Genomic DNA, 20,689 nt, shown 5'->3' with positions numbered 1-20,689 from the left:
CATTTGAAACCTGTAATTCCGAAGAATCTGCAGCCACGAGCAGAACCCGCGTCCCAAACAGGAGGTGCTCTGTCGCTGCATAGGTCTTATCATGCAGTCATCAACGTTTATTTTTTCCTGCTTGCAAATATTTTATATTGCTTTGCCACAGAACAATAGCTGCCCACACTATTTCTAAAGTCTCCTGTAATGTGGGCTGCATTGTCAATAATGATAGATATGGCATTGAGTGGTTAAAAATCCATAAATCCCCTAATTACATGGAACCCCACTGCTCATCTTGTGCTGAGCTGCATCTCCACAGACACCAAGGGAGCATCTTCAATTCCCAGGAATCCTGGGGAGAGCAGACACCCTCATCCTGGGGATCAGCAAGTCAGGCAGAAAGCAGCGAGTATCCTGCGAACTTCACCTTTGCAGTTGCAGAGCCGTTCGTTTTTTTCCCACTCCCCCTAAGAGAAAGACTCCTGGGCAGGGGCAGGGAGTGAGGGTAGAGGAAAAGCTGGGTGGGATTTCTGGGACTGTTTGAACATTTTTCCTTTAAAACTCTGTAACTCCAGCCACAGGGGTGAGTACCTTTTCTGCTTTGTGGCCGTGTTTTTAGACGTTGGGTTTCTCTGAGAAGGGGAGGCACTTGCAGGCACAAGAAAACCCTGGACCTAGAGAGTGAGGGTATCACACACGCAGACCTGCACCAGGATAAAGGCAAATTCTCAGTGACACGCCTCGGAGGAGGACAGCGTGGGACTCTCAGAGATTAGTTGTATATCATGTGCCAGTTAAGTCATAGTTCTGTGTTCCATAAGTGCAATTACTCATCAAGATAGAAAAAGAATAACAAAGATAGAGTTCCTACCATTATTACCTCCTTTCAAGAATTTAGCTTCCCGAAGATATTATCCACACTGTCTTTGGAGGAAAAGAAAATGCTGCCTAGCTGTGCCCCACTAATTAATTCTAAGTAATTCGTAGATCTTAGCTGCTGTGAATCCAAAGGAACTATAAAATATAACCTTGTGCCTTATCTTTGTTGTTGTTGTTCAGCACTTAATTCTCTGACACTAAGACCATTTTCCTAAGTGAAATAACATATCTGAAATAACCAAATACAATTCTTCCCAAGTTCATCTTTTGCTCTGCTGGATCAAGGACGGAACTTTAGTATCTCCGCCTGTTAAAGGGTTTTCTCTAGGAATAGCGCCTGCTGTCACCAGTTGACAATGCTGGAGTCCCTGCTCATGCTGACAATGAGGGTGGATGCCTGAACCACAACCTGCAAAGGAGCAATGATTGTAACAGTAAAGAGTCAGTGCCTTCTGTCCTAGCAACGTGTGTGCCTGTACGCACAGGGAACCTGGCTTGATCCTCACCTGGGTGTCCCGGTGCGTGCTTCACGGGAAGCCCCCAGAGTGGGGAGGAGGGGCAGTCTCCCTCCCATACTGGCATTCTCAGACTCATCACATCAAGTTCAGTGGGACCTGACAGATCACCATCAGAGCTGTGTCTTGTATGGAGCTGGGGAGGAGAGTTCGCCGAAATCACTTAAGCACTACATACTTTCTTTTCTCTAGAAATGTCCCTGCAAATTCTTTATTTCCCAAAAGGGAGGAAGAAAGTGCAGTGAAGATCATGCTATAAGAAGATAATGAGTTAGAAAATACTCTGAATGTTCATATGTTCCCTAGTGGATTTTCTAGGTGGGGCTGTGGGACTCCATTGCTGTGAACTTGGAGGTTTATATCAATGGGCACTTCCAAAATTATTGCTCCCAACTGTCCCCTCAGGTGAAACTTATCAACACCAAAAGCACATCAAGACTTAGCAAGTCTGAATTTATTATTTCTCAACAGATCATCTGTCTGGATGAACACCCTCTAAGATTATCTGGTAGGGTGGTTGTCTTTGGAATACAACCAAGAGAGAGCCATGTGGAAGAAGACATAATTGTGACTTTCTAGGAATGGACACTAATGGGCATTTGACTGATTGATGGCCGGCCTAGTGATGACGCTCATACCTGAGAGGCTTCTCTGTGAATGGTGCTGTAAGAACGGTCATTACTTTCTATGAGATCATGGTAATAAAGGCTGCAGTTTGTATCAGTAGCACTCCAATGGTCAGTTAATGAAAAAGATAATGACAGGCAAGCATGTGGTTCTGGCTCAGGAAGTAAAGGGACTGTGATCATCGGAGACAAGCCAGGTCCTGTCGATTTTCATGCCCAGAGACAAATGGTTTAGGCTACAACCTAAAGCTTCCAGGCTTTGAGATCTGTTTGAGAAAGGTGCTGTGCAGACATTTTTATATCAAGACGTTCCGTTGCGCCAAATAGGCACTTGGGATGTGCCTGTCCAACGTGTGTTCCCACAGGGACAGACGTGCACAGTGGGAACAGAGGTAACATTTATGATTGATTGAGTGCCGGGCCCTGAGTCAGCAGCAGTATCAGCTTTGATACATTTCACCGTGAGGTGGATTTTATCTGGAGAATTTTAAAGATGAGGAAACTGAGGCCCCAGGAGGTTAAATGAGCATGGCTACTAATTCAGTGACCAGCCGGGATTGAAGCCCAGATCCGTCCAATGCCCAAGTTATTGGGTTTCCCCAAGCCTGTATTCTCTCTCTGTAGGGTCATCTTGATTGATTCTGGGTTCATGTTAAGAATACTACTACTACCAAGGGTATAGAACAAAAATCACGAGCTTCACTTAAGCTGCTCCGGTTTCTGGGCATTTGGTTTTATAAGGTTTCCAGGGTGTCCATGGAAAGTGACGCATGGTCAGGTGTGCGGGTCTTTCTCCATCACATCTCCCTTTGCTGCTGTGTCCGCTGCTCCGTCCCTCTCCACTGCTCTTCATCCCGGCTTCTGCTGTGCAGTCCAGTATCAATAGTGATAAATAATAAATCATCAATCCATTTCTACAAGGCATTAATCTCCCGCCTTCCTCATGATGGAGGAACAGCTTAGCATCTGTGTTCCTGTCACGGAGGAAAGGGTCACAGTGTCATCCCATAGGAACCGGCTCTAGGGAGGCTGGTCTGCTGGGGCCTTGGAAGAATTTATATACACATGCATATATATTATTTTCATTAGAAGACAAAATGCAAATACATATTGTGATATAGTCTTTTCCATTTCTAACTGGTGCTATTGTTTGGTTTCCTTTAAAATTCGGCCTAGTCAATTCATTCGGCTAATGTTTACTGAGTCTGACCGGATGCCATAAACTGAGCTGAGTTTTGGAGCATGAAGGTGAACAGCCGGAGTCCAAATTCTGTAAGGACCTATAAGCTTAGAGGAGTGACAGAGGCTTTCTCAAGGAATCCTAACAGAGATGACTGTTTGAAAGGAGATAACTGGAGGAGGAACACCAGGTCCCGCTTGGAGTAGCAGAGAAGTCGTCTCAGAGAACACAGCAGAAGGATCTGTGCAGCTGAGCAGGAGAGGGCAGGTGGAAGGGTCAGGGACACTGTATCTGGAACCACTAGTGACTTGGAAATGCTTCTGTATGAACGGCCAGGTGGGAACGGTGGAAAGTTGGAGAGAGATGCAGAGGCCAAATGCTTACAGATCTGTTGAGATTAGCCAGCTTGAGAGAGTTGATCAAGATGTTTTAAGTAAAACAGTGAACAAAGATCAGATTTCCACAGATGATTATCGAGGAAGCAGGACCAGGACAGACCAGGAATGATAAGGCTAGAAACAGGGGGAGTCAGATAATAGCCTTGGCAAAAGTCCAGGTAAGAGATAATAAGGTCTTGAAGGATAGCAGCGGCAGGGGGAAACGGCACAGGGAGAGAGACTGAAAGGAAGAATGAACATGGCGTGGTGATTGTTTTCCTATGGAGAGCAACAGAGTGGAAAGAATATAGGATAATCACACATTATTGCCTTGAGCACTGGGAAGAAATTTCACTGTAAAAACTGAAGTCACTAACTTATAACATAAGTCTATACACTAGTGTGTTGCAAATACAACACAAATGTAGCATACAATAAGAAAAAAAAACTCTTGAAAGATTGGTTCCATACATAGTGTCTGAAGTCAGGTATGCCACACAAGGCCATAACTTTCACTAGGAGAAAAAGCACAATTTGGGGGTAGTGTGTGAGATGCTAATACAAAATGTATGTTGAATTTTGGATTAATTTTTTAATAGTAAGTCAACTGACCCTTTTTTATTCTTTTATTTTTAAATTTAATTTTTTCAATCAAAAAAAATTTTTTTTTTTAATTTCACACCAAGAACACAGTTTAACAAGACAAATAGTACTTTATCTTTGACTTTCTTTTTTAACCATTCTATGGGAATTTTAATCCTGCTGTATATATACTTTTTAATTTTCAAGAGCTCTTTCTCATTCTCTAAAAATTCCTTGCATCGGTTTCTTTCCCATGGATGTAATATTATCTCCTATCTCCAAGGGTACAAAGGATGGTTTATAGAATTCTATGCTCTGAATTATCTTAGTGTTCCTGAAATTTTATTCATTATCTTTGCTCTTTTAGATTTAATGGTTTCTTGCAACTGTCTAGCCATCCTTGCTTTCCAATCATATTCACAAACGAGGCACTGTGATTAAGTAAGCCTGGATGGGGCTTGCCAGTGGGGGAAACGGACCTCAGCATGGGCCCAAGGCAACTGGCAGGTGGCTCAGGATGGGGAGGGAGCCTGGGAGGCCTAAATGCTCTACAGAGTCTCTCACCGGACCTTCCTTTGAGCATCACTCTATACCGCAGCCTTCCCGGGGACCTGGGGCTCTGTATCCTAAGGATCTCCAGAGCTCTGAGGGTAAAACCACCTGTATCCTGAGGATCTCCAGAGCTCTGAGGGTAAAACCACCTGTATCCTGAGGATCTCCAGAGCTCTGAGGGTAAAACCACCTGTATCCTGAGGATCTCCAGGGCTCTGAGGGTAAAACCACCTGTTTCTTATTGACTTCACCTTAGGAGGCACTTAAGAGGCCAGCTTCCTGCATTTAAGAGAATTTCCACTCACTTGTCATCGAAAATATGTTGACATATTGTCTTGTAATCTTTTCTCTATTCTTATGTTCCTTGCAGGTTTATACCTTTTATAAGGTTGGTGGAACTTGGTTGGGTAGCAGAGATGAACCTACAGGTTCAATTGACCATCTGCAGCCAGAAATCTTCAGCTGATTCTAGATGGCTCATTGACCAAGATGACCAATACTGATGCCCTTGAGTCTTAAATCACCTTGTAGGGCCCTGTTTTAATTCCCTGTTCCACTCTGTACTCTTAATTTGGAACAGGTGAGCTTCTCAGGGGCCTGGTTTCTTTGCAGGGCAGGGACCCAGTTTAACGATGTGATCCAGTATTGGAGAGACAACTGAGCCAGGGTAGAAAATTCAGGTACTTCCTCTGCTTCAGTTTTCCCTTTGGGGATAAATATTACTACAGAATTTGTTTCTATTGTACAAGAATGCTGTGCAGCCAGAACAAGATATTTTGGGTGAATTATGCTTTGAGGTCCTAGGAAGAACAATCAACTAACAAATTCAGGATATTTCTTTTGGCTAGTAGAAGTGGCTCATTTGACAACTGAAGAAATGAAAGTGCAGAGAGGGTAAGTGACTTGCCCAAGGGCACACCAGCTAATTGGAAGCCAAATTGGGACTAAAGGCCAAATTTTTTGCCTCTGGCTAGTGGTGTTTCCAGTAATGTTCTGGTGGTTTTACTATTTTTTCCCCCTCTGAGACATTAAATTTCATTTCTGAAATACTTTCACTTACAAAACCCTGAGAGTCTGAATTTTTGCAGCCAATTCTTATGTCATCCAGAAGGCATTTTTAGCTGTTTCTGCTGTCTCGATCTCTGAAGGAAGGAAGTGCCCCTGATCTGCTTTAGAACTGAGATGCAAAGAGAAACCTTCTCTTTTTTACACTGACAAGGTGTGGACCTGCCAACTGTGATTCCTGCCATTAGCGGCCACCTCCTTGCTGAGATCCACATTCAGTGTCAACGTGTCTGGTAAAATGCAGATCTGTGCCACAGCCCTTGCCCCGGCTCACTCTGATAACAGCTGCCTAACCACGACATTTGGTACAAGCAAGACAGCATTGGGAGGAATTCATCCAACTGGAGGTGGTGCCACCACAGAACACAGAACACGACAATCTCCCAGAAATAGGTGAATTTAATCCACTGACTGAGCTACATCGTTTTTTAGAGAGACAAGTTTCTTCCAAGAAGATGGTATGTGTCATGCCTAAGCTGAGTGTTTCAAGTGGCAATATATGTGCGGTCTAAATGAATTAACTCCCTTCCGGGCTGTTAGTGAATTTGTGGGTCCTCAGCAGTCCCTGTCAGAGGCACTAGACACACAAGACAGAAGAGGCCTGGGAGTCCGGCCTTGTGTGGGCTTTCTTGGACTGCCATGTGTTTTTAATCCAGGAGGAATGTTACTATGGACAACCCAGCAGCTTGTTGATTGGACAGCAGCCATCTGGGTCACTTGATGATCAGGGCATGTGCTTACTGCAAAGATCTTTGCTCCTCCGAACAGCTGTCCATCTGTGGAAGCTGTCATTTGAGCTTGTGAGCCAGAGGGCTCAGAAACAAGAAGGTGATGTTGCTTCAGGGACCTGGCACATTAGGAGACATACAGCTGATTGTGGGGAGCAGTCCTGCAACCTGCAAGTGCTGTGTTCTGTATGGGAATCGTCCGCCGCGGCTTAGCTATTTCCTGAGAGGGGGGATGAGAAGTTGGGGTCTACAATCTTCAAGCATTGACTGATTCTGTTGTCTGACGCAACAGATTCTGCTCACATCAAAGCCGTCTCCCTAACAGGGCTTATGTGACTTTTATGAGCACTGAGGGAGCCCTTTCTCATTGCGGGATCCAGCCAGCATATTACCCACAGTCAGGAGTAGCTATTTGGCCATTTCAGGCTTTGGTGCGTGTTAGAAAAGCAGGCGTGGCTGCTCACACTTGCCCTCCCTTGTAGATGTGTTTATTTCTGGAAGCACCAGTGTATTTTACAGTCACATAAAACCTTGAAATTGCTGCTTAGCAAATGTAGCAAAGTGTAGCTGCACATTGGAAACAGAAATATGATCTTCACGCCAGCCTCCCCCCTTCTCTCCCCGTTGTCTCGAGTCGGAGGTTCAAAATGGAGTTTCCTGGAAAAGTCCTGAAGACACACTCTTTCTGTTTAGACTGTGGTCAGAGCAAGCCGAAGGGCATTTAAAACTTGGATAGAGAGGATCTGAATGTTTCACGAATTTATCCCTAAACAATAAACACAGAACTTTAAAAATGTGAGAGCGAATGTCATTTCTGGCCTAATTTTCAGAGGATGTGTCGTTAGCAATGAAGAATCCCCAGAGAGGTTTACAACTGAGTTCCTCAAATAAGCCAAAGTAGTTCCTTCCAGAGACTCCAGGCAGTGTCTGAATAAACTCTTTGGAAGTCTTTTCAAAATCAGTGTGGATCGTGTGTCCCTGGAGAACCCCCAGAGATCGGGTGATGGCAGCTAATGACTTTTTTTTTTCCCTGAAGATGACTTTTTTTTTCTTTCCAGGCTGGAGTTTCAGCTGTGCTGAGACAATTATTTTTGTCTCGCAAGTGTGTTTTGAAGAGCATGAACATTTTTCCCCCCTAAAAAGGCAACTGTATTTCTAGGTTCTTCACAAAGGGACCGTAGCTTGATAGCCGTATCCACTAAGGTGTGTCCTCTGGTGAAGATCATTAAGACGTTCAGGAGCTCACTCTTTTGCACACTCATGGATGCTTCCTGCCTCTGTTTCTACTGAGGGATGTGGATGGCAAAGAAAGCGCGGCAGTGTCTCGACCTCCCGCCCGCTGCTCCCTGCCCACGGCCCGCGGTACAAGGGACAGGAAGGGGGACCAGTCCCGCCATTCTGGACTCTATCCACCAGTCTGAGATAATAAAAAAAAGAGAGAGGGAGAGGGAGCTGGGCAAATTGGCAAAGAGACGGTCTATGGAGAGGGTGTTTTCATGCTGAATCCATTCCTCTGGCCAAACCAGTGGGGAAGGACTCCGTCCCATGCCCACACCTAGTGCAGGAACCCTGGGGGATTCAGAACTGTGTGCCCTGTAGGTGGGACTCAGGGTGACCTGGCCCGGCCTCAGCAAAGCTAATGCAGGTGGACTGTGGGCTCAGGTCTCCTTCCGCCTGGCATTCGGAGAGAGTAGGTGAAGGCCTGGGGGGGGGGGAGGTCAGGGGCAAGCCAGAGAATGGCTGCTATACTGGACAGGCTGTCAGGGTAGGTGATGTGTGAGTGTCCCAGGGCTGGCCATGGGGGCAGCGAGTGGGACTGGGCTCCACGTGGTCCTATCCTAAAGGACCTCTCGGAGGGTCAGCAGACAGAAGCTGCAGACTGGCTGTATGCCTGGGGGCTGCAAGGCCTCATGAGGAAGCCTCAGAAGCCAGTCTGCCCCAGTCACCACCGGAACTCTGACAGGGGAGGGGGAGGGAGAGGGGGAAGACTCCGCAGAAAAAAATTTCTTTGTTTGTGTGTGAGTCCTGAAGGGATTCTTAGGACTTTTAGTGACTTTAAAATGAGCAGAAAATTCTTGCTGGAGTTTTCATCCAGGGGCTGGGGAGCATCACAGTCACCAGCACAGTTGTGGCAGGCTGTGCAGCAAACACAAAGAAGCCTTGTGACTGTGTCACCAACGATATCAGCTCAGCATATTTGATGTACCGTGCGTCTGGCCAGGATCAGGGTGGATAGGAATTTAGCAAAGGAAGTTTCTGAGAGGAACTGCAGACCACATTTCACTCCAACCGGCGGAGGCTTAGCTGTGATCCCTGAGTCCTGCTTTCTGCTGCAGAACTGGAAGACCAGCTGCGCTTCGGGTGGTCACCATGATGCCCTGTGCTCCCCAGGGTGTACTGGGGCAGACTGGAGACACCCTGATTCCCACCGGCTCCCAGCTCCCCCGCCCTCCCAGGTGAGGTGAAGGAATGGCCAATGCGGAGTGATCTAGAGGTGTTGCTAATGGGTGTGTAGCAATTCAATACAGGAAATAGATGGTGGTGTCAACACTGTCCTCGAGAAACAAAGGGAAGGTTTCTGGCCCTGGCCCTCCCAACAGTGTGGAACGACAAGGAATGTTTTGGGAAGAGGTGGTAGACTTCTCCTTTGTGTCTTTTTCTAGCTCCTCTCTGGGGTCTCCAAACACCCAGAGCTGTTTGTCCAGCTGTGTTTTTCTTCGATTCTGAGGAACGTTTTCTCCTGCTGAAGCAAAGCCCGCAACTGCAGCCCAGGCATGGGGAATCGGAAGCAAAGTTCACCGCTGGTGCAGCCGGCCAGCAAACAAAGGCTGGGAGGGACGTCTCTGCGGCCCTTCGCCCTTCGCACCAGTGACCCCTAGCACTCACTAAGAGGGGACGCACTGCCATGTGAGGTTATAAAAGGCGGAATGCCAGAAACAGGAAAGATGCACATAAAGAATGTCTTGCTCTCAAACGTCAGACCTGCAACAAGTTTGGATTTCTTCTGCCATATGAATGCTTTTCTTTCTTTCTTTTTTCTTTTCCTGGGAGCTGAAGCTGATCCTGTGAGGCTGGATTTTCCCATCTTCACTCTAAAGGCAATCTGCCTCACACCCTCCCCCTCCCCCTCCCCCTGAGGGCTGAGATGACTTTTTCATGCATTTGAGAGCCACATGCCAAAAGTCTTTGCCAGTAAAGGAAGAACAGAGGTAGGGATGAATGAGCATTCAGGTAGGCACTACACACATCTCTGCTCTTTCCGAGGTGGGGGGAAATGGAGGAAAAGAACAAATAAATAAAATAGGAAGGGAGTGAACAACTGTGTGTGTTTCCTCCCCTACTTCACCTTCGAGCATGGAGTGGTTTTAATCTGGGACTCTGGAGCCCGGGGTGCCCCTGACATCCAGCTCTGTTGGTCACCAGCATGTGACCGTGGGCAGATACTTTCATCTCTCTGTGTCTCCATTTCTGCTTCAATAACATGAGGATAAAAATAATATTTACTTCACAGAGTTGTTGTGAGCTAACATACAGAGGGTGCCTGGTGTATCGCTGGTGTTACATATTTGTGAGTTGCTGTTATTCCCTCATTTTCTAGTAATTGTTTGGGTCTGTAGAGATGTGAGCTGGGAAGAGATAATGCCAAGAAAAGTTAGGTCCAACCACCAGTGTGCTACTTATTTGTGATTTGTAGCAATACCATATCCCAATTACATTTATATTTCCAGCCACATTGTCGGTCAAATAAGTTTGTAAATATGATATATATGTTTGCTTGCTTATAGTTTGCATTGGGTGTGGGGGACAGGCTGTAAGTAGGCAGGGTCCTTATAGCCTAAGGTTTAGTTTTAAGACTAAGCCTTTCCCACCCTTTTATTACTAAGATCTAGCTTTTCTCCACACCCTTGACTGTTGCATGATGTGGGGTGGTGCACTTTCATGAGGAATCCCATTTATGCTTCAGATAAGTGACTTTGTATCAGAGACTTCCTTGTTTGTATACTGGATTAAAGGTTTTGATTTCTATACTACTATAAAATGGGGCAGAGGAGCCCATGCTGGAGGAGAGCAGAGAAAGACCACGTGGAGGAGGCCAGGAGAAGCAGCCAAGATGGCGGAGTGCTGAAGGAGAAGCCAGTTTGTGCAGAGTTTGTGCAGAGAGAAGGAGATGGGGAACAGAGGTGAATAAGGCTGGTGAGGTAGAAACCTTTGATTCTAGGAAACTTGGATAAGTCAGTGGCTTTGGGAGCCCTGAATGGAAAGGGAAGTGTTTTCCCACTGTGTGTATTTCTTGCCCACCGGGTGCAAGCTAGGATTAAAGATAATGGCCAACCAGTTCTTGGCTCTGTTGTTTCATTACCATCTGTCCAAATCAAATTCGAACCTGCACGGGCCAGGTGGCTGTGATGGTAGCCACGGCTACTGGCTTTACACACTTTTTTTTAAAGATAGCATTAGAGGCTTGGTTACAATAATGTTGATGAGAACTTGAATTTTTTTTCTCTTTTTTATTTATGCATCTGTGATTGTTCACTTATTGATTATTTATTTCAATTAGGGTACAAGGCAATTTACAAACCTGTGGAGAGCAGAGAATTTTCCCCTTAAGAAATCTACAATCATTCGGTAAATGGTATAAACCATTAACGTCTAATCAGAATGATGATGTCCAGACTACTCTGTTAAATCCTCATAAAGTAAGCAAATCACTAATAAATGGCCTAGAAAAAGAAATTCAGTTTCTATATTATAACACTGGTCTTTCTAGCAATACATATATAATATATGCCATCAGTCTTCAGATTGTAGATGTGGTCATATGCCTCTTTTTGTCTTTATCAATACTTCTCTTTGAAATTACCTGGCATCTTTCCTTCTCTTGTGAACAGAAGCTCCCGGTTTCAAGCTGGGATCGAATCTTTTCACCTCAGATCAGTCAATAAACATCTACGGAGTGCTTGCAAGGACGGAAACACTCAAAGTCAAAATAGTTTGTTTTATAAATCACATGGATACCAACCATAATTTTCAGTTTCATTTTTGGAAGTATTTAACCTACAAACTATGCCTTTTCATGTTTTCCTAAGATGTATGAAGTATGTAGTCACTTTTCAAAATAATAACTGTAACAAAGGACAACTTCTCTCCTGAATATTAAAGAAACATTTTACTGCGAGGAAAATAGTGCATTTCTGACTTGGTTCTTCCCATGGGCTCAGAGAAGGCTCACACCTTCAAGGTTTTTGAACTGTTAGCAAAATTTTCTCAGGCCTTCCAATATACTTCACACAAGCCACTAATGCTGATATACCGATGGTAACTAAAGATGTCAATAACTGGAAATCTCATGGGACAATCTCCGACTCTGAAAAGAGAACTTATTCTTTGACCTGAACCAGCCACTTCCTTCTCTGGGCCACAACTTTCCCATGGTAAAAATTAGAAGTTCATCATGGTGAAAATTAAACAGCCTTCAAGGTCCTTCCCCCCCTTAAATGACTAGGGTTCTCAGTGCGCGTCCTCCCACATGGAGCCACGAGCCCCACGTGGCTTTCCTGCACTTGAAACATGGCCAGCGTACCAGAGATGTGCTTTGAGTGTCCAGCTCACCGGATTCTGAACTAGTATATAAAAATGCAAACCATTCTGGCTACATTGGGTTAAAATATTGTTAACATGAACTTCACCCATGATTTTTGTGTGGCTACAGGAAATCTAAAGTGGCTTTCGTGGCCTGCATTATTAATATTGGACAACACCACTCTGAACCTTCAAAACCAAAGGATCACAACCTACCTTTAAGGACTGTTAACGTTTAAACATCAGTGTTTCAATATTGTGGTCCTTATGCCTCTACAAGTCCAGTGAAAACTCCGATCTACCCTAAACAATAAGCCTTGCATGGGCAGACATTTATCACCAAGTTCCTTTAGGAGCTGCGTCCTGCCGAGGTCCTGTGGAAGTCCGACAGTTACAATACTCAGCGGTCAGCCCCTGCGGCTCTGCCTCAACTGGATCATAACAGACGGCCAGGAAATGCGCCAAAACGTTAAGAATGATTATTTCTGGGAAATGGGGTCCTGTGATTTTTGAATTTTTAAAATTCTCTTCTTCCTCTTTCAATATTTAACAATGAGGACCATTACGTTTCTTTATTAGAAAAATGCATATCTTTACATTTCAACATGAATGATGATAACTCATGTAAACATCACAAACACGCAAAAGAGAGACCAACTTAAAAGAAAATAATATCCCAGAATGCTTTAATCTGCTATGCTGTATTTCCAAATATTCTATAGTGAATTGGTTATTTCTACCGAGGGATAAAATACACCTTATTTAACAATTGCAACATCCACCCCCAGTTTTAACCTTCAACCTCTGTTAAATAGCAGGCGGGTTTTTTTAGAACTCCTGAAGTAATCTTTACTGTATTAGGTTGAGGAGTAAAACTTTAGGTATTTTTTTTTGCTTCAATCTTTTTTTTTTTTTTTTTTTAGAGACACAGAGAGTGTGTCAGACAGGGATAGACAGGGAGAGACAGACAGGAAAGGAGAGAGATGAGAAGCATCAATCCTTAGTTTTTTGTTGCAACACCTTAGTTGTTCATTGATTGCTTTCTCATATGTTCCTTGACCGTGGCCCTTCAGCAGACCGAGTAACCCCTTGCTCGAGCCAGTGACCTTGGGTCCAAGCTGGTGAGCTTTGCTCAAACCAGATGAGCCCGTGCTCAAGCTGGCAACCTTGGGGTCTCAAACCTGGGTCCTCTGCATCCCAGTCCGATGCTCTATCCACTGTGCCACTGCCTGGTCAGGCTTTTTTGCTTCAATCTTGATGCTAATAACACCTACTTTAATATTTTTATTACTAACATCAAACAGGACAGTATGGAGTTTGTGTCTATGTGATAGATGGGGAAGGGACCCAAAGGTATTTTAATGTGTCATATACAAGGAGTTAGGTTGTACTGGGAAAATTCCCATCTAAATGGTGCCGCTAACATCTGAGTCCTGCAACTACAGAGCCCCCTCCTGCGTGCAGTCCAGACCAGCGCGCGCGCGTACACACACACACACACACACACACACACACACACACACACACACGAGTGAGGGGGTTGGGCTCCATCCCAGTCCCACTGAGCATCCCCTGCCTGTTTTTCTCACCTGCCCTCCATTCTTGAGGCCACACCCACTGCCCCACTGGCTTCAGGTGTCCTAGGGTACTTCAGAGCCAGGTGTGCTATCTGCCCTGCTGGATCTGGAAAGAGCTGGGCCTCTAAAAGCTTATAGGGTACAACTGCTTAACCTGAAAAAAAAATTTTTTTGTCTTCCTGAGGTAATGGGTCTTTCTTCAACTCCCACAAGGCAACAGCCCTTTGGACTATAGCACGATTCAGCACAGAACTTACTGTTGGTAGAAAAGATGACTTCTCCCTCCGGGGGGGTGGAGTCTGTGTCCTGGACCACCTGCAAGGCTCCCACAGTCCGAACAGCAGGGTCCAAGGTGACTGAACTTTCGTTTACGGTAGTGTCGCTTGCGCCTGTGATCTGGTTGGTGGGTGGACCTCCCAGCGATCCCTCGAAGTCGGTGGGCAGGTCGTCCATGCAGTCGGCATTGGGCTGATGGGAGCAGAAAAGGATCTATTCTTAGAGTGTGCCATCAAGTCAGAGGTGAGGTGTCTATGGCCTAAATATTTTGTCTGGATGGAAAACCAAGTTCTTCATTGCTTTCTTCCTGAACCATTTTGTGTAATAAAATTTCTACATAGAGTTCTATAATGAACATAAAAACATCTTCCAATTTTTCCTTTCCAAAAGTTTCATTTAGATCTAGATACAAGGTTTTAATTCCAAGAGTAGCAATTTTCATATATTAATATAATTACTTAGGGGCAATAACATGATATTTATTTATAATGCCAGCCTTCCTTACAGGGAGTGTTAATTTCTCCTCTAGGAAGTAGCTGGCAGCCTGATAATGACCCCCGAAGACCCATGCATTATTTGCAAATATACTGATGATACTAGAGGGGGATAGAACTTGACATTGTGAATTGTTCAGTAAGGATAAACACACACACACACACACATACACACAAGCGGCGCGCAAACACAGAATGGGGTGAGGCTATTCGTTGTTGTTAAATATAAGCCAAAAACTAGCCACAGAAAAAAGTCCTATTTACTTAATATGCAATTGATCAGACAGTTATCAAATGTTCTAAACGAAAACCTTAGAATCATAACATAGGGTGAGACGGCTGCGTGTAACTACCCACTCACTGCAGGCCTCTTTCCCCCCAATATCCTCTTGAACAACAAAGAAATGAGAGCTCTCTGCTTTGCAAGGTGGCCTACGTTGCTCAGTTTCATTAGACTATTTACTATGGGGCAACACAGCAAGTTTAACTCTTTGGCCTCAGTTCTGCGGTTTGAAGTGATTTTGAATATATTTATAATATCCTCCATAAGCAGCTTTCTAAAATGACTTACAGTTGTTATACCTCTATACCCAAATTCATAATAAAGGGTAGTGTTGGAGAGATATGGGCTTGAGAAATATTGAGAATAGCTATTAATTAATTATTTTTCCTCCAAACATCAACACTGCCTTGAGTGATACAATAAAATGGTTTTGCACTCCCAGTGGATAAAGAATAGGGTAGGTTGGGTTCAGTGAGAAGTCTCGGTTACTGATTATGACATTGGACATTACGTTGTGTTAAAAGTTCATTAAAAGAGAAAACCCGCAGCTCGTGGTCCCTTTGGGAGCACAAAGCAAGATTGTCGACATGCTGGACTCCTGTCCTAGTTTTCCATTGTCCTGAGCACCACACCTGTGGTGACTGTGTTTCCAGCAGTCAGCTGGAAATCTCCATCACCCCACAAAACCTTCAAATGCAGTTAGTGCCCTTTTTTTTGTATTCTCTTTTCTTTTTGCTTCTTCACCTCTACTGGAAATGAGTCAGTGCACTGAAACTCAAGTTGTTGCAAGTCAATTCACTCAATGGCCGAGCCACCAAATTCACTGCTTGTGACATTGGACAGGAGCAGTTATGGTACAAACATTCCTCATTCCATTACTGGGCTCCTCCTCTCCCTACAGTGTCTGCCTAATATATCCCAGTGCCTGCTTTCTCACCAGACCACTCTTTTCTTTTTAAAACAAATAAACAAACAAAAACACAGGTGTGATTCTTCTTTTCCCCCAAAGAATGAATTGCCATGTTAGAATGGCAAGACTGGCACGCTGCAGCCTCGCCCAGCCTACTCTCTGGCTCACCTGCAGCCCTTGGAAACACACCAAACACCACACAGTCCCTGTCTCAGAGCTTTCGCTCATGCTGCCCCTCTACTCAAGGTGACATCCGTCCCAACCATCCTGCTCCCCTTCCCCACCCCAAGGTCTCAAACAAGCCCTCCTGGTGAACTTCTAATCACCCTTCATTTCACAGTCCAAGTGTCACCTTTTCTAAGCCATGCCCCCTCCCGGGTAGCCATCTGAGGTGCTGTGACACCTCACTCATACTTCTCCCACGTTGTTATGGTCATGGCTCACTGTGTTTGTCTCCCTCTACTAGTCTGCAGCTTTTTAATTTCCTGTTTTATTAAGATATAATCGACATGTAATATTTATTGCATTAGTTTAAGGTGTACAACGTAATGATTATACAACATATGTATATGTTACCAAATGATCACCACAATCAGTTCAGTCAACATCTAGCACCTCACACGTACATTTTTTTTCCCATGGGATGAGAATGTTGAAGAGCTACTGTCTTGGCAACTTTCCAATATACCACATAGTACTGTCAACTAGAGTCACCATACTGTGCATTATGTCCCCAGAACTTATTTATCTCATCATTGGATGTTTGTACCTTTTCACCATCTTCTCACCTTTGCCCACCCCTCCACCCCGCCTCTGCCAACCACCTTTCTGTTCTCTGTTTCTATGAGTTCAGTTTTTTAGATGTCACGTATAAGTGGGACACAAGCTTCTGAAAGTAACTCAACGGCATTATATTGCTCTTGAATTCCAAGACTTTACATAGTGCCTGAAAATTATTAAATGGTTAGTAACTGTTGATTTAAAATTTTTATCTGAGTCTCAGTTTATTGCTCTGAGAACTTGGGAACATGAGAATCTACCCTAGATTAAGGAAGGGTTTGAGAAAACACTTCAAACACTGACAAGTTCTGGGCAAAGGTAAGGTATGCTATTGAAGGGCAGCAGAACATGCCGCTGCGAAATGTGTTATGTTGGCATAAAGGTCATTTTGAGCTGAAACAATTGGGAAATCTATAAAGAAAGGTTGTTTGTCCTCCCCCATGTGCCAAAAAGCAGGACATAAATTTATGAAGGTGTGCTCCTCTCTGAACCAAGGAGAGAAGAACATTCTTATCACCAATGACTGGGAATCGACTCTGAAATGGGTCTGTACAAACAGAACAGACCTTACCAATGTGGCCTTGTCCACCATTAGTTTCTCCCATATATTTACTTCCTCACAATTTGCTGTTTTAGAAACTCAGAGCCCTTTTCCTTTGGATTGTTACTTCTCTAAAAGTTTATTGCTTTTTAATTTTTTCCCCGAAGATGCAATATAAGCTCAAGTGCTCACCACCCCTTTGAGTTACTCATCTCTAAGTGTTCCCCTGTACTGTATATGTGCGATGCATGTGTTGCTAAATTTTGGGTTGCTTTTCTCTTGTATTGAGTCTAATGTACAGGTCCCAAAATGGAGAACCTGGAAAGGGTGAAGGAGAAATCACTTTTTCCCCTTCCTTATACTATGCAAAGATGCTTCTAAGCAAAACCCATTATGTGGGGCATCAGGGATGAAAAGGTTTCCCAATGTGGATAGCGTGCGGGCTGTTCTTTCAGCCATAAGAATCTGAGTGCAACTATGTAAGTGATAACAACTGCCACGTTTTTCAAAATCTTGTGTTTGCCTGTTGATATTGTTCCTTTATTTCTTTTCTTTCTTTAAAAATATTTTTATTCATTTTTATGCAGGGTGTTTGCCTTTACTTTGTGGACTAGTAGGAACAGGACTGTATCTTTAACCGAGAAAGGAGAGGAAAGAGCAGAGAATAAGCTCTGTGAGACAGTGTCAGCAGGCATAAGTAATCAGGCTTTTCGGTTCAAATAGTCATCCCGTCATAGCTGGATAACAGTGATGGGGGAACGTGTTTGTTGGGATATAAAAACACCCAGTTTATATGGTACCTCACAGACGTGGTCACGGAAACCTATGTTCTGCCATTGGAGAAAGACACACCTGATTGGATAGAAAGGAGGGTAAAGCACTGTATTGTAGACAAAGAGATGAAAAGACTTCTGACAATACAGGAACCCCTTGCCCCCCTCACCTTTCAGTTCAGCATGTTATTTCTCCTAGAAAACGATACTGAGGAAAGATACCCATCGGAACAGGAATTCTGTGGGCCCTGAGCTTGCTTTCATTCTTTAGTTCCTTTTAGAGAGGAACCCACTTACACAATGAAAATGTTTCCAACTCTTAGCTTTCAGCTTACTTTTATTTGCCTTATAGCATGGCAGCCACAAGGATACTCAGCTAAAAACAACAACAAAAACACAAAAAACCCTTGCCACTCTCTAGTGGGTCAGGATTACAGCCAAGCTGTTGATGAGTGGATGTTGTTCAAAGAGAGGATCAGGGTGAAATTCATAAATGTGATTCTGTGACTGGCAGCCTTCAGACTCGGATGGGCTACAATGTCACAGACATTTATTGAGCGCTTAGCACATGTAAGGGGCACAGAGATGAAGGACCGACAGGTACCAATTATCAAGAGAAAGTAACAGGGTCTTTTCAGCCTTCCTTGACTAAGAAAAAATGGAGTATAGAAGCTTAGGAAGGTTGTAAAACAATTCTCTAAGCTGCATAAAGAAGATTTGGGTTAGCTGCAGGAAGTGTTTTCTAGTTGGGAGGGCTATGAGCTTGTCCAGTGACATGGAAAGTTCTGAGAATAGAGTACAAACCTCATCTCTTTGGTAGAATTTAGGCATGGTGCTACCCTACTCCATGATGGAGGCTGGCGTGGAAACAACATCCAAAATTCCTCCCAGATCCCGACTTCAGTATAGTCCACCAGATGAAAACAGGAACTCAAGGAGGGGAGCCCCAGGCCTCGGTGCTTCGTGGGAAGTAGCACAACCCAGGTGCCTCCGCACAGAGCATGTTCTATTCTCCGGGGTGTGCTGGGATGCGTGTCATGTTCCTGTTCGGCTAGCCTTTAAGAATCTTTGACAAAATCCAAAAGGGGTGCTAGTGATGGTTATTTTTCAAGTGTGCTCAGTATAATCTTATCCAGAGTTGATTAGGTATAAACCCAGGCCAGAAGGCCCAACCGCTAAAGGTCACAAAATTACTTCTAGGAATAAGCCAAATGGCCACCAATAATTCTATTTTAAAAACAATTCATAGCTGTAGTCTCAACTCATTTAAAGGTAGCTTATGGAGAAGTCACATCTCCCCAGGGAGACTCTGGATCAAAAGCTACGTAATACACAATTTGCTTTCATTGTCCTGACCAAGAAGCATTAGAATCGACCCTTAGGAGCTCTGAAAATATCTTGAGCAATAAAAACTAGGTCAAGTGACATATTCTCAAGATTTCAGAGACCAAAGACACGCAGACATACATGAAAGTGCGCGCACACACACATGCCCCCCCTTCCTTGTAAGAATCAGTCACAGCCAGGAATGTAAAAAGGGTCAACATTTGAGTGCATTTTCTAAGTCAGCAGAATCTGGTAGAGATGTTGGGATTTTACTGATGATAGTTCATGTTCTCAGTAATTGATTTTCACCTCAAATGCATTATGCATTTACAACTCTGGCCTGAAAACTTTATCCATTGCCTTTCAAAATCTAGCTCAAAGCCAAAGTCACACAAGTTGGTTTGTATCTGGTGTATCAGCCGTGACAGTCGGCATTCGGCTGGTTCAGGGGAGAAAATTCCGCCAGTGCCTGACATCATGATGCTTCAGGTGTGCCCTCTCCGAAGGAAGGCACTCTCATAGTCCTAGAATAACCCTTTGGCACTAAGGAAACCCTTTGATATCTGATCCGATCCTTCCCCCTTCAGTGACATCCTGGGACTATTAACGTTCTCTTTATTCTCTGCCATCAGTGTAGTGAGGAGTGACAACAGGGAGGCTGCAGCCCAGTGTGGGGAGCAGGAGGAGCTGGTTCCTGTTTCCTGCCTGTCTAGTTTCTTTTAGAAGGTGGGCGCCTGTGTTTTTCTGACATCTCTCTGAGCAGCCCTCGGATTGGGTGGCCCAGCCCGCTTCCTGCCCTCACACAGTATCTGATGTCACCAGCTCTGGAAACCTTGCCCTGGACTGCCGGGCTGGCCAGCTGGTGGGATTCTCTTTGCACTGGCAGAGAGATCTGGGCTTAAGAAACATGTAATAGAGGCCCTAGCTGGATGGTCACACCAGAATTAAGTGGTTCTGGTGTGGGTTTCCTGCTCCCTCCAGGTCTACGCAGAGATCTGAGCTCAGCAGAGGTTCTGGGCCGGGTTCCCAGCAGCTGTCTTCCCCTCCCCGGGTTGGGAAGAGCTTGTTTCCTCTGGAAGCTAAGTGGCTGGGGCAGGACCAGAAAACATGGCCCACAGAGCTCTGTGATGACACTGCGGGGACAATGGCACAAGAGGACATAGATGCACAATGGGCCCACCGGGCCTCTGCGGATGTCCCGCCTGCCTGCATGTACACTCTGCGGCCTGGAACAGATGCCCGTGGGCTGTGCACACAGGACTCTGACTCACAGACAAATAAAATGGACATGGTGAGAGAAGGTCATGGTGTTCTCAGACAGAGAAAAAAGTGAGAGGAGAAGCATTTTCAGACAGGGGAGGTCTCCTAGGGCCTCATCAGATGCCGCCGTTGCTGTGGGACTGAGGGGACAGGAGAGAGCCAGGTGTGATGTTTCCTCGCTGCTTTGGAGAGTAATACAGAGAGACAGACAGTACGATGCTGTAGGCTGTGCTGTGCTTACCGGGATCCCTAGGGCTTTAAGAATGTTCATCTTGCACATGGGACAGGTGCGATGGTCTAGAAGCCAGGGGTCAACACAGGACTTGTGGAAAAGATGCCTGCAATGAGAACCACACATCTTAGAGCGGCGGCAATGGCAGAGACTCCCTCGTCCACTACA

The 20,689-nt window shown here is 44.8% G+C and overlaps 1 protein-coding gene across 2 annotated transcripts in view; it reads right to left on the bottom strand.

Moving 5' to 3' along the window:
- The window catches only part of RNF150 (ring finger protein 150), a 189,064-nt gene that overhangs the window by 21,539 nt on the left and 146,836 nt on the right, over positions 1-20,689 (bottom strand). For both annotated transcript variants that reach the window (XM_066233023.1, XM_066233027.1), the window contains 2 exons: positions 20,531-20,627; positions 13,904-14,114 (listed from right to left, as the gene is read on the bottom strand). In XM_066233023.1, the coding sequence (XP_066089120.1) occupies positions 13,904-14,114; positions 20,531-20,627 (308 nt within the window). The remainder of the gene's footprint in view (positions 1-13,903; positions 14,115-20,530; positions 20,628-20,689) is intronic.

The sequence above is a fragment of the Saccopteryx bilineata genome, chromosome 1 (assembly GCF_036850765.1).
Source record: "Saccopteryx bilineata isolate mSacBil1 chromosome 1, mSacBil1_pri_phased_curated, whole genome shotgun sequence".
NCBI classification, from domain to species: domain Eukaryota; kingdom Metazoa; phylum Chordata; class Mammalia; order Chiroptera; family Emballonuridae; genus Saccopteryx; species Saccopteryx bilineata.
The sequence above is the reverse complement of the archived record's forward strand: the minus strand, read 5'-3'. Positions and strand labels throughout refer to the sequence as shown.